Source organism: Ambystoma mexicanum, chromosome 14, assembly GCF_040938575.1.
Source record: "Ambystoma mexicanum isolate Mex_15411 chromosome 14, UKY_AmexF1_1, whole genome shotgun sequence".
Taxonomy (NCBI): domain Eukaryota; kingdom Metazoa; phylum Chordata; class Amphibia; order Caudata; family Ambystomatidae; genus Ambystoma; species Ambystoma mexicanum.
Window position 1 is genome coordinate 88,082,237 of NC_090940.1, and position 12,349 is coordinate 88,094,585.

Genomic DNA, 12,349 nt, shown 5'->3' on the forward strand with positions numbered 1-12,349 from the left:
TTGAATTGAGTCATACTATGCCCTCTGTCGAAAACGTTTCTGGGCAGCTGATGCTGGAATGGATATCTGATGAGGAATCTGCGGGAGAAGAGTTCATAGAAAGAACATTACTGGTGAATAATTTCTCCTTCTATGGATTCTTCTCCCCCAGATTCCCCATCGCCCTGCCAGCCTACCTTGCTTGGAAGTCCATAGTCTTACTCGCATTCTGCTGACACTTTTATATGACGACCAGCGCCACGTCCGATTGAGGAATGGCGCGGCTGTATGTGAAGGAGTCATCAATGACGATATCGAGCAAGTACTACGCCCTCTCTCAAAAGGTTTTCCAAGCAGCTGATGCTGGATAACTATCCACCAAGATGAGGAATCTGTGGCAAAATTATCCAGAGAAAGAACATTACTGGAAAGTAATGTATCCGTTTCTGCCCTTTTTTCAGAGGGGTTCACATTGGGGGCTGAGCTGGGCTAAGCTCAGCTCCCAATAGCTTCACAAACCTGATGGGTACAGTAGAAGCATACTTATGTCTTAAGGGCATACCTCTATACCCATATTTAGAGGACTGGCTGGGTACAACAGGCTCACTGGACCAGGCAATGTGTCATCTCCAGTTCCTGCTGAAGCTGATGTCCTCATTGAGGCTGTCTGTCAACACCAAAAGTCTACTCTTGTACCCACGCAATGTCTGGAATTCATAGATTTCCAGTGAGAAACATGTACAGGCACAGTGTTTCCAATTCGGGAATGATGATGTTTTGGCCAAAGCATGGTTGATAATGTCTCGTCTTTTCTCGCCATCCTGATGCACTCGGGATGTATGTTTCCTCGTGTAGGACCAACCTGGTGGCTCCGTATCGTACCTAACTAACGATCAAAGGGTTCCTAGTCATTTCACACCATAAAAAAAAGCATTGTTTACCAAAGCATCGACCGGCTATCTTTTACATGTAGAAGTGCATTTCCATCGAAACCAGTCCATCGAAAATATAAATGGACTGGTTTCAATGGAAATGAACTTTTACATGTAAAAGATAGCATTTCAATGCATTGTTTGTAATGTTAAAACGTTACATGGAGCTGTCCACTGCTGAAATTTCGGCACTGGCCAGCTCCTTGTAACGTTTTAATGTTTTTTTGTTTATTGGGGGGTTCCGCCCCAACCCACCCCAACCCCCACGCCCACCCCCAACCCTAACCCTAACCCCCAACCCTAATCTAACCCTTAATCTAACCCTAGCCTGAACCCTAACCCCAACCCTAACCCCTAACCCTAACCGCAGCCCCAGCCCTAACCCCTAACCCTAGCCCCAACCCTAACCCTAATCTAACCCCTAGTCTAACCCTAGCCCAAACCTAACCCTCTAACCATCACCCCTAACCCTAACCCTAGTTTTGAATATACCGTCGAATTATAGTCAATGTAAAGTCATTTCGATGCTTATAATTCGATGGTATAGCATTCGATGGAATGGTTTTCGTTGGATTGACTAGATTCCGATCAAAGGATTATTTGTCTTTCCAATCCAATCATATAGTGACATCTTCTAGACCTGTTTCACCTCTTTCTATCTATACACAGACCCATTCCATCACAGGACTTCAATGTGGTCTTGACGGCATAAGCCCACAAACCACATCAACCTCTGAATTTGGAAGAGTTACGGCTCGTTTCTTGGGAAACAGTCTTCCTTGTAGCAATAACATCAGCTCGTAGAATTAGTTAGTTGCAAGCTCTGTCCTCTGCATAACCTTACAATACCTTCTTTAGTGACAAAGCGGTGCTTTGAACGCATTTCTTTATTTATTTATTTTTAAATCTATTTTTATTGATTTTGTACATATTACAGACAACGTTAAGCATTCCAATCCCCCGCCTCCCGCCCCTTTGCATTTCTTTATTTTTACCAAAAAGCTTTTTTGTAGTTTCACATTAACCAGGAGATCTCCCTACCGGTATTCTTAGGTGTAGGAGCCTTCCACCCATAGAGCAATCCCTTGCTTGCTAGTACTCAGTGTCATTTCTAAGGGCGAGCCAGGCGGGCAGTTGCCCGGGGCACAAAAGATGCAGGTGTCAATCTGCCCCCTACAGTCATGGCGAAGGGTGCCCCATAAACACATGAATCTTTGATGCGCATTGATTATGGAAAGCGGGCAGTATGCTGGCTGAAATTCGGGTGTGGAGTCGGGGACTGGGTGGGTTTGAAGAGTGACTAATGTACACACAAAAAAGGAACAAAAAGGTGTAAATGTCTGCACGATAGCACCTCATCTGCTCCCTCTCCATTCATTGTTCCAAACTATACCTCATTCACTATCAATTCAAGCAATGAGACATCATATTTGGGCCTAATTTGCCTATTCTCTTTTTTTGTAAATTCCACAGTTACAATCACAATACCACATTTAACTAGTCACGCAGCTCACTAAATTAAGCGCTTATTGCTGTGATATGTGTTCCATCTGCAGGTCACGAGATTGGGGCAACGTTAACTCTGCCTTACATTAGTTAATACAGAGCTCTCAAGTTTCCCGTGTCCATGCATGAGTCCTATTTTTGCTTTGAATTTTGGGAAATGAGTTTTCCTAAATTTGAAATGGGAAAGAAAAAACTACGAGCCCCGGAATGCACAGGGAATGCACAGGACTGGATGGCCTTCTCGTGCATGGCTATCGGAAGCTTGAGAGCTCTGGTAAAAGTAAGCTCTATGCCCAAAATAAATATACCCCAAGCTGTTATCAACATGACACCTTTCTTTGGTCCAAAAGATCCACCTTCCAAACATTTCATCCCCACATCATCCTTCACTGCAAAACCGCCCAAAAACGAAATTCTGATTGGCAAAACAGCCATAATTGACAATTTTACCCTCTAGGTGAAATTACAAAAGTGAGGGGATTTTGCCCAGAATTTGTGATTTTGTTTTCTCTTTCTTTTGTGGTGCAGAATGAAGCCCTTTTTGGCCTCGCCTAGTGGTGTCCCACAAGTTTCAGAACTGTTCCCTATCTGATAATGACATGTCTTGGTATTCAGTTTGGTTCTCTGGAGTTCTTGTAATATTTGAGTTCTACTATGAAGTATTTTCTTGTGGCACAGCACACAGCAATGGAATCTACATACATGAGACTATATTCATCTATGCCAACCAGTATCTGGTTGGTAAAACCTGAAAAATGTCAGAATATGTTGCAGCCGGCAATACAACATCCCACACTACACAACGCAGCTTAACTGGCTCTTTCTTCATTTTGGACATGTAGCTGTGGAGTCTCCACAAGCTGCCATGTTTGCAACTGGGATAGGAGGTGCACACCGATCTTGAGTAATATGTTGGGCAGTGCTTGCTTGTGTTAAGGGGTGAGCCGCAAACGCCTTATGGGGGCACAATATGTGATGTTTACCCAGGGCACCATAATGTCTAGAAACACATTGGGCCTCATTACGAGGAGGGCGGTAAGGGGTTAACTGCAGCGGTAAAAGTGCCGGAGCCACTAACCCCTTACCGCCCCATTACGAGGTCCACTCGCGGGACCCGCTCAGGATGCCTGGTTTTAGCAGACGTCCTTAGCGGGTCCCGCGAGCTACTGTGCTCCTAGTCCAAAGTCCCCCTTCCTCCATAGTCCCACCCTCATCCCACTAAAACTTAACCAGTCCTTCGGTCCTCTTATTGGCTAAAGGGACTGAGGGTTTGAAGCATGTGGGGGCGGACTCAAAGGCGTGGCTGCATTACACATGTGCAGCCTGCCTGCAAGTGCACATTTGTAAACGGTAAACGAGCATTGCTACACTCAAGCTCTGGTCCTGTCCCCCCCCCCCCCCCACTTTGCAGGAACTCCCATAAGTATGGAGGAATGGAAACTTTGGACTAGGAGTACAGTAGTCACTACCCTGATTAACGTTTCCTTTTAAGTATATTGGCTATCTAAAATTAATTTAAAAATTAGTAAAATGGCGTCTGGATTTAAGGGCTGTACCCAGTTCTCCTGGAGGATGTTCAAGATGGGAATTTATGAGCATTGTATGTGCTGTCCAGGAAGCTATCGCGACAGTAAGAACTGTGGGGCTTCTGAAGCCTGACATTGAAGGCCTGGCACTTTGGAGAGCATAAAATACACATGTCTCTTTCCATGTAGGCTGCATAGCATGGAGCAGGCTTGTTAAGCGCACCAGTGAAGGACGGACTCCAGCCAGGGTACTTCACCAAGTCCCTGGCATAATGGGCACTGGAAGAACATCCAGTTCTGGGGTGTTTCTAACTCTTACAGACATGTATGGTATGGAAAGCAGAGAATGCATGTCTAATCTTCCAGAGCAGGGTCCCATGAACTGCTGTTGGGGAGACAGACAGGCCTTACAGAGTCACAGACTGCTCCCGGGTGTCTATTGATCCCAGCTCCACTGAAGCCTATATAAAGGGAGGCATGTAGTCTTTCTGCAGAGAGGCAAAGCAGCAGCTTTTTGCTAGTCCTATTATGACTGTTCTGCAGCAGCAATCGAGAGATCCAGTGCTGCAGGCTTAGCTGCACACAAGGTGTTGGGGGAACCTGATGCACCAGCGAGCGGCCGTGGAAATGGTAATTGCTGGCTTGGCCAAAGAGAATGTTCCTACCCCGTGAGGGCAAGAGAGGCTGGCATGATGCTGCAGGGTATCAGACGGGCACTGCAGCAGGCATCAGTGTGGAGAACCCAAGCAAGGAAGCATGGAAGATAGTGGATGATTTGTAAGCAACGTCACCTGAGCATGGCATCAGTGACTGGGAAGGCCCTTTTTCAAGCTCCAGAGACATGTTTCAGGAGGACAGTTCAGAAGAAGAGGCTGAACTGCTGCAACACATGCATGACACACGTGGGCTGGCCACCTCTCCAGAGAGAATGCTGAATGAACAGTCCTCCAATGTGGACATTTCGTCCATTATTGCTCAAACTCCTATGCTAGAGCAAAGTCCCTGCTTGGGAAGTCTTTGGTGAAACACTTCTGCGCTTATGTCGATCTCCTTATCTGTGGTGCATCAGAGGCTCCTACTTCTTAAAGAGTTAGGCAAAATGTGCACGGCGAATCTATTAAAAACAAAAAACGAATCTGCACAGGAGAATGTATCCATTCGAAGAGAATAGTGTGTACCTTATAGCTAACGTTGGTCCTGATAGACTTTTAGGCTCTCATTACCAGTGTGGCGGTCATGGCAAGACGGTCTGTATTTCCGAATGCCATCTGTTTTACAGTTTCACCTGATTATGAGTATTGTAGCCTGCATCCAAGAAATGGGCACTCATTCAAACGTGTGGAAACCTCCCAGTCATGGGAGGCTGCCACATGCCAACCTTTGTGGCTTCTCCGCAGGCCCCCCCAGCCGTGGTTTCCAGCAGAATTCTAGACACCCATTAACCCAACCTTCCAGAACCGGTTTTGGTCGTAGCAGCTCGCACACTCCTAGGCAGGCAGTGGCCATGACCGCATAAGGATACACCTGACTCCCATGCACGCTATCCGTGGGGGAAAGGGTAGTTATACAATTTGTTAGAGGTGTTGATGGTAGAGACACCTCCAGGGTACATCAGGATGTGTCCCACTAATGTCATTTGCACACACCATAGACTGACGCCAACAAGAGAAGCCTGTTTAGATAACCAGGCAAGGTTATTCGCAAAGGGGACAATGTACATTCTGGGAACCATAACTCTGAGAAGCTGAATGCCTCTCAGATGCCATGAACTCATCACTTCCATTTCTTTTTTGCTCAATTAATTTACATTGATTTAAAAATATTATATTTAGTGAAAAATGGTGTTGCTTCATTTAACTTTGCTTATTTGCTATAGATTGTGCCTGCTGGCGTTGCCAAGTTTCAGCTGAGTCTATGACCTGTCCAAACATGTTTCACTCTAGAAGGGTTTCTAGCAATTATTAAGGCTCTGTGTTGTTGCACAGATGGAGATGCTTGCAAATAGTGTGCTCCCTCCCACTATCTACATTGCATGGTCCTTGAAATGTGAGGCCTCCCGGTGGGTTGGCCAGTGACTTGCCCCTGAGTGGTAGCTAGCGGTGCAGGGTATAAGTCACCAGAACATAACATAAATTGCCATTTCAAGCCTCTGTTCATCTAAACGAGGCTCTATATACCTTAAGCGAAGCGCTCTCGTGTCTGTTCACATGTGCTTTCTTCACTGCTAGCATGGCAATTGTTATTTCACAACCATATCATTTAGTTGTTTATAGATGGCAACGTTTGACATGTGCACCTTACAGAGCACCATTGAACCACACACTGCCCTGTGATAAATGCTTCTGCAGAGACGCCTCCCAGGGTCATTCTTATGTCTTGCTCGATTGGTAAATTCTATTTCTTTTTTATACCTTTAGTTTAACCCTGCCTGAAAAGCTGGAGTATGTTGTCAGCAAGAATGCTGAACACTCGCATGACAAGTGGGCCTACGACAAGGTAAGCAGCTTTGGTGTCAGCTTGGGGACTGCTGGACAAGGCGGGGGAGTTGCTGTGCTTGCATCTGGCTTTCATTTCCACCTTGCTCTCGTTTATGTTTCTTATATCTCGCCTTCTGGTTCTGGGGCTTTCCAAAGAGTCAAGTCAAGCACAATTGGTGACAGGAAATCATGTGAGCATCTAAGACAAAAAATATTGTGTTTTATTGAAATTAGCCTCGCTGATTTCTTGACGAAGGTGACTCAGGAGGTCATTGTCCTTCCTGGGTTCGAGAAAGGGAATCTTGGTCCTGCCTTGTAAGCTTTTGGGATCCAGGAATGCCCCGGTCATGATGTAGTGTGGTGTTTGGGAGACAGTAACATGATGTAGTGTGGTGTTTGGGAGACAGTAACTTTGTCTGGGGTATTGTGCATAAGGCCAGGAAGGTGGTCCAGGTGTCTTCGAAGATATGTCAGAATCGAACATGCATGTCTCCTTCGCCTGCCTGCAGCAACCATCCATGCAGCGGAGTGTTAGACGTATTGTAATGTGGAACTTGCCTTTTAACTGATCCAGTAGAAAGTGGATTGTAATGGCTTGGGCAAATGTCCCTAATGACCTTCGGTTTGATAAGGTCATGCTTGCTAGTGGTGTTGAGTGCTGTGGAGACATTCAGACCCTTGGAATCCTGGCCCACTTCTGCTTTACACTCTAAGCACCAGTTTGAGCCCACCTAGGCATATTGGATGCCAGTGGTGATGAGTGCTGTGGAGACATCCAGACTGATGGAATTCTTGCCCACTTCTGCTTTACACTCTAAGCACCTGTTTGAGCCCGTCTAGGCATATTGGTTGCCAGTGGTGTTGAGTGCTGTGGAGACATCCAGACTGATGGAAACCTCGCTCGAGTGTGCAGTGCCTCAGCCTAGATCGAAGGCCGACTTTGCAGTCCCCCAGCAGTGAGTTGCATCAGACAGGTTCAAGCAGGTGCTGACATTACCTATGAGGACCAATGATGGGAATATTGGCTGGTGGTTGGCAAGTAAATTAGGGTCATGGGGGGAAGGAGGGCTTCTTTATCTGGGTGGCGACCGAAAATTTGCTTGACGTTGCATGAGCTGCTGAACCCTTCACAAGGATGCATGGATGAGGGCAGTGAACCACGTTTCTGTATGGAAGGCACTGTATTTCACTCGAGCCTGGCAGTTTTGTATGGTTTGAAGGCAGCACGTATATATTTTCAGGGCGTATTGTGGGGAGGTGGTGAACCAGAACATGTAGATAGTTGGGGCGCAGGGGGGTATTGCTCCTGGGAGATGACTGTGTGCAGGAGAGGTCTCGATGTTGAAAGGATTAGTATATTGGGGGTCTAATGGCCAAACTCAGAATCCAGAATCCAGTGCAAAGTGAGATTCTTTACAGGTGTGCCCTTCTCTAAGGGACGGAAGAGGGAGAGCATGTGCGAGCGTGTTCCTGGCATTGCCCCCAGCACTCTATCCGTCACAGAGAGTAGGGTCATGAAAGGTGCAAGAAATGTGCCCCGCCATCCCTTTTTTGAGCCCTATGTGACCAAGAGCTGAGTCCCACACTCAGTAACACGTGAGGTTCTAGGCTAGGCAGTCACGAGTGCACACTACATTTAGACAGAAAGAATGGAAGCCTGCTGTAGTCGAGCATTAATCACTCATTTACCAGGTTCTCTTCACATAATCAAGCCCCAGAGACCTTGATCGCAGCTAAGGCTTGACAGCCCTATACAGCCTGCTTCTCCAGCATAGCGTCTGGCATGGATTCACATACTCATGAATATCTCCCTCGTCAGACTGGGAATCCTCAGTAAAAGAAAAACAGTTTTGCTTTAACCTGAAAACTGTATTTTACTCTCTGACCAATCACTGTCCTTTGGGTCATACTGCCTCCATTCAATGACAGTCATCTCCCTAAGCTTCACCCCTAGTGGCCAACTTCAAATTTTACCACACGTTTCTGTGTTAGGAGTCCTCTCATATTGCTCTTCGAGCCTTTTTTGATATTTAAAGTTTTTTTGATAAAAATAGTCTTTTCTGTCCAACATTGTTCCATCTTCAACCGTCGCTCGACTACCGGAAGCAGGGACCTGTTGTTGGCGAAGATCACCTTCCATTGCAGATCTTCTCTTTGAAGTTTTCCAAGGCCCAGGCTTGGGCCTAGTTCGCACCTTAACGATGTCGGAGAAGAGGAGTCTCTTCAAGCTCTGTGCCAAGTGTGGACTGAGGAAGATCTATATTGAGGATCAGCACCTCAAGTGCCTACATCACATGCATCTGAACCATGATGAGGAGGAATACGAGATTTGCAGCAGTTTTCCGTCGAAGACCAGGAAGGACCGTTATCTCAGGTTAGCAGCGTGGCTCAAGGATGGGAAGGTCTCTGACTTGGTCTCCGGGCACAGCCTCATCCAGGACCGGCTGGTCCCACAAGCTTGCTCCCTCTGAAAAGAGGTTGAGGTTCTTTGAGAATGCCTCTAGTCAGAGGCTCAAAAAGAGGGCTAAAATCCACGCTGAGGATCCCACAAGGTTCGGCGTGGCCACAGGACCCAGTTCCGGAAGGACACGTTGCTCATCTCCATCGCCATCTATGGTGAGCCTGTCAGTGGGTTGGGGGCTTCCTTCCACGAGGAAATCCCTGACCCCTTGGAAGCACTGTGAAGGAGAGGCCTACGGCCCTGTCAAGACGGCTCTGTCTGCCAAGGCCTCGTCTGGGTTGACAACCCCTTTGTCATACAAGATATCTGTTTCATCATCGGTGACCCCGTCGACGACCACTCCGTAGACAAGCAAGGCGGCTGTCATACTGTCGATGGCCCAGTCATTGGGCCCGTTGACGTCATCTTCAACAACCGTTGTTACTCCAGCAATGGGAGGGGCCATTACCACTTTGGTGTCCATGGTGAAGACGAAGGCTATTGAACTAGAGCTTGTTTTAACTATTGTTGAAATGTATTTTGTGTGAACAAATTAACTTTATTTCTTGAGTGTGTGTGAGTGGTACGAATGACGATGAGTGAGAGAGTAATTAACCAAGAGAGGATGATGCACAACTACATTGCATACGTTATTTGAACCATCTAGGCCCCCATTGTTGGGACCCACTGATGGAATTACTCTGCATTGCTCTTGTACAGTGATGTCTTCTCCAATATAATTTTTTCTCAATCCTTTTTGAAAGCGCATTCCAATTGCCTATGCTTCTAATTTATGTAATATATTTGTGTTTGATTATTAATTAAAATATGTAATTGTTTTAGACTCATGAACTTTGTTGTCCTCTATCCTTGATAAAATTGTCATGGCTTGAGGATGAAGGTTAGCTTCCTCCTGTTTTTCTAAGACAGCGGTCAACTTTGGAGTCACAAGCCTTTTTTGTTGCTTAACAAGGGTTCTGCCCTTCATGTGAGGGTTTGCCTGTGACTCATTTCTTTCCCTCAACCTCCCTGTGTCTTATTGTGAAGACGAAGGCTATGCCACGAGTGTCTTCACCTACATGCCCGCCGACAGCTGTGCCCATGACTCCTGAGGATGCGCCTGTGAGTGAACAGGCTCCTGTCATCGCCTCCTTCCCTAAAGATTCAGGTAAGGTGAGGGAGCTACCGCCGCCTATGGAGTTTCTCCACAGGCTAGAGAAGGTGTCCCAAGCAAGCCTGTAGGGGTTGCTGAGGATATCCCCAAGAATTTACACCAGCTCCGATGACGAACACCTGCCTGAAGATTACTATTCGGATCATATGGGAGGCCTCTGCCCCATATCCCCGGAGGCATCACCAAGAGGGGAGCCGGAGCCACCGTCTGGGCCACGTTTCAGTCCCTGCGATCCCAGTCACGCCTCAACCAGCTCCCAGGGACATGTCATTAAACATCTTGATGCCCCTCCACAACTTGGTATCGGAGATGCAGCAGAAGCTACCAGCTGCCCTGGTTCCTGGACTGGTCAGTAGCCCTACCAGACCTCCAGTGAGGAGCCCTCCTAGGACTTGCCCGATAAGCTCAAGGCGCTCATCAAGTCCTGCCAAGCCAAGGCGACAACCAAGCCCATCACGGCCGAAATGCCGGCCAACGACAACACTGCCAGCGCCACCCTGAGACCGTTGACTCCAGTGAGAGAAGTGCCTATGCATACCGACACAGGCACGGACATGACATCAGCCCACATGGATGAGTATGACGATTATGTCCCAGCTGATGGTGAGCCTCTGGGCACGGATAAATCCGTCAGGGATTCACCCCTGATGAGGTGGGCTCTTTTCATAGCATTCTGTCAAGGGCCTCTGCCCTGTTCAACTTGGTCCCTTGGAGAAAAGAAGGAGGGGTTCCTTTGTCAGTACCGGGAGTCTTCAAGGAAGATGGTCATGTCGATTCCACTGCAGGACACTGTTTGGGAGGAAGGGTTGCAGCTGCTGAAGATGCTGAAGACCGCCCCTCCCAAAAGAGATAGGCTGGAGAAGAAATATAGTGTGCCAGACTCGGCCTCTAGGTGCCTGAGATCGCAGCCTCCTCCAGACTCTGTGGTGTCTGCCGCCACCAGGAAGCACTCATCGAACCCATCATCCTCGTCCATGGTGCCTCCAGACCGGGAGGTGAAGAAGCTGGATGCAGTGGGGAAGCACATCATTTACACCGTGGCTTCCACCATCAAAGCCACCAACACCCTGGCCATCCTGTCCCGGTATGATCAGGGACTCTGGTACAAGCTCGGTGCAATCCTGGATTTCCTGCCAGAGGACACGAAGGCTGATGCCTTGACCCTATTCTAAGAGGGCGAGGTGGCCTCAGACCATGCCATCACCGTGGCACTGGATATTGCAGACTCTGGCTTCTGCCAGATGGGCAACAGAGTAGCCCTGCAATGCCAGAGTTGGCTGAAGGCTACAGACTTCAGGGCGGAAGTGCAGTCCAAGGTGGTGGATATGCCTTTTGACAGGAACAATTTGTTTGGAAAGGTAGTAGACGAGACGCTCCAATCGATTAAGACCGACACAGAGATTGAACGCCCCCTGGGGATATTGAGGCAGAAAAGATCATCATCCTTTCATTCCTCAACAGGGAAATTGGGCAGATCCTCCAAGGGACACTCTACATCCTATCGCCAGCCCTCCTGCTCTACCACCCAGGAGGCCTACAGAGGGTGCTCGCAAACCTTTGGCAGCAGAGGGCAGCATCCTCGGCACCCACAGTCCAGGATGCAGACCCCGAAACAGGTCTGAACTGGCCACGGATCTGGGCCCCCACTTTCGCACCCCAGTGGGCAGCCAGCTAGCAAACTTTGTTGACAAGTGGAAGACCATCACCACAGACAAATGATGTTCTTCATCAGGGACACACCTTGGAATTCCAGCACAGGTGTCCTCGCATTCCTCCTGTGGCACGTCAAGAACTACAAATGGCCCTGCAGCTGCAGGGGGTCTAGGCCAGGTTAAGGAAGAGGGCAATAGAACCCATCCCCCAGTGTCTCCAGGGCTCTGGAGTGTACTCCAGATACTTTTTGGTACGGAAGAAGTCAGGAGGGTGGTGGCCAATCCTGGACTTAAGGCATCTCAACAAATACTTGAAATCCCGGAAGTTCAGGATGGTCATGTTGCAGCACGGCCTCGGCCAGCTGAAGGAACGGGATTTCCTTGCAACTTTGGACCTGGAGGACACCTAATTTCATGTCCCCATCCATGCAAAACATCGGAGGTTCCTTCGGTTCATGGTCCAGGGATAGAACTATCAGTTCAAGGCCCTGCCCTTTGGTCTGAAGTCAGCATTAAGGGTATTCACAAAGTGTTTGGCTCTGGTGGAAGCGCATCTGCACCTTAACGGGAATCCACGTCTGCCCTTGTGTAGATCACTGGCTGATCCACTCCTGCTCCCATGCGCTGGCAATCCAGCACACCACGGAGACCAATCACCTTCTG

The 12,349-nt window shown here is 48.1% G+C and overlaps 1 protein-coding gene across 7 annotated transcripts in view; it reads left to right on the forward strand.

Moving 5' to 3' along the window:
• RYR3 (ryanodine receptor 3) overlaps positions 1-12,349 on the forward strand; it is a 1,751,462-nt gene that overhangs the window by 1,075,924 nt on the left and 663,189 nt on the right. For all 7 annotated transcript variants that reach the window (XM_069638568.1, XM_069638566.1, XM_069638573.1 and 4 more), the window contains one exon: positions 6,361-6,439. In XM_069638568.1, coding sequence (XP_069494669.1) covers positions 6,361-6,439 — 79 coding nt within the window. The remainder of the gene's footprint in view (positions 1-6,360; positions 6,440-12,349) is intronic.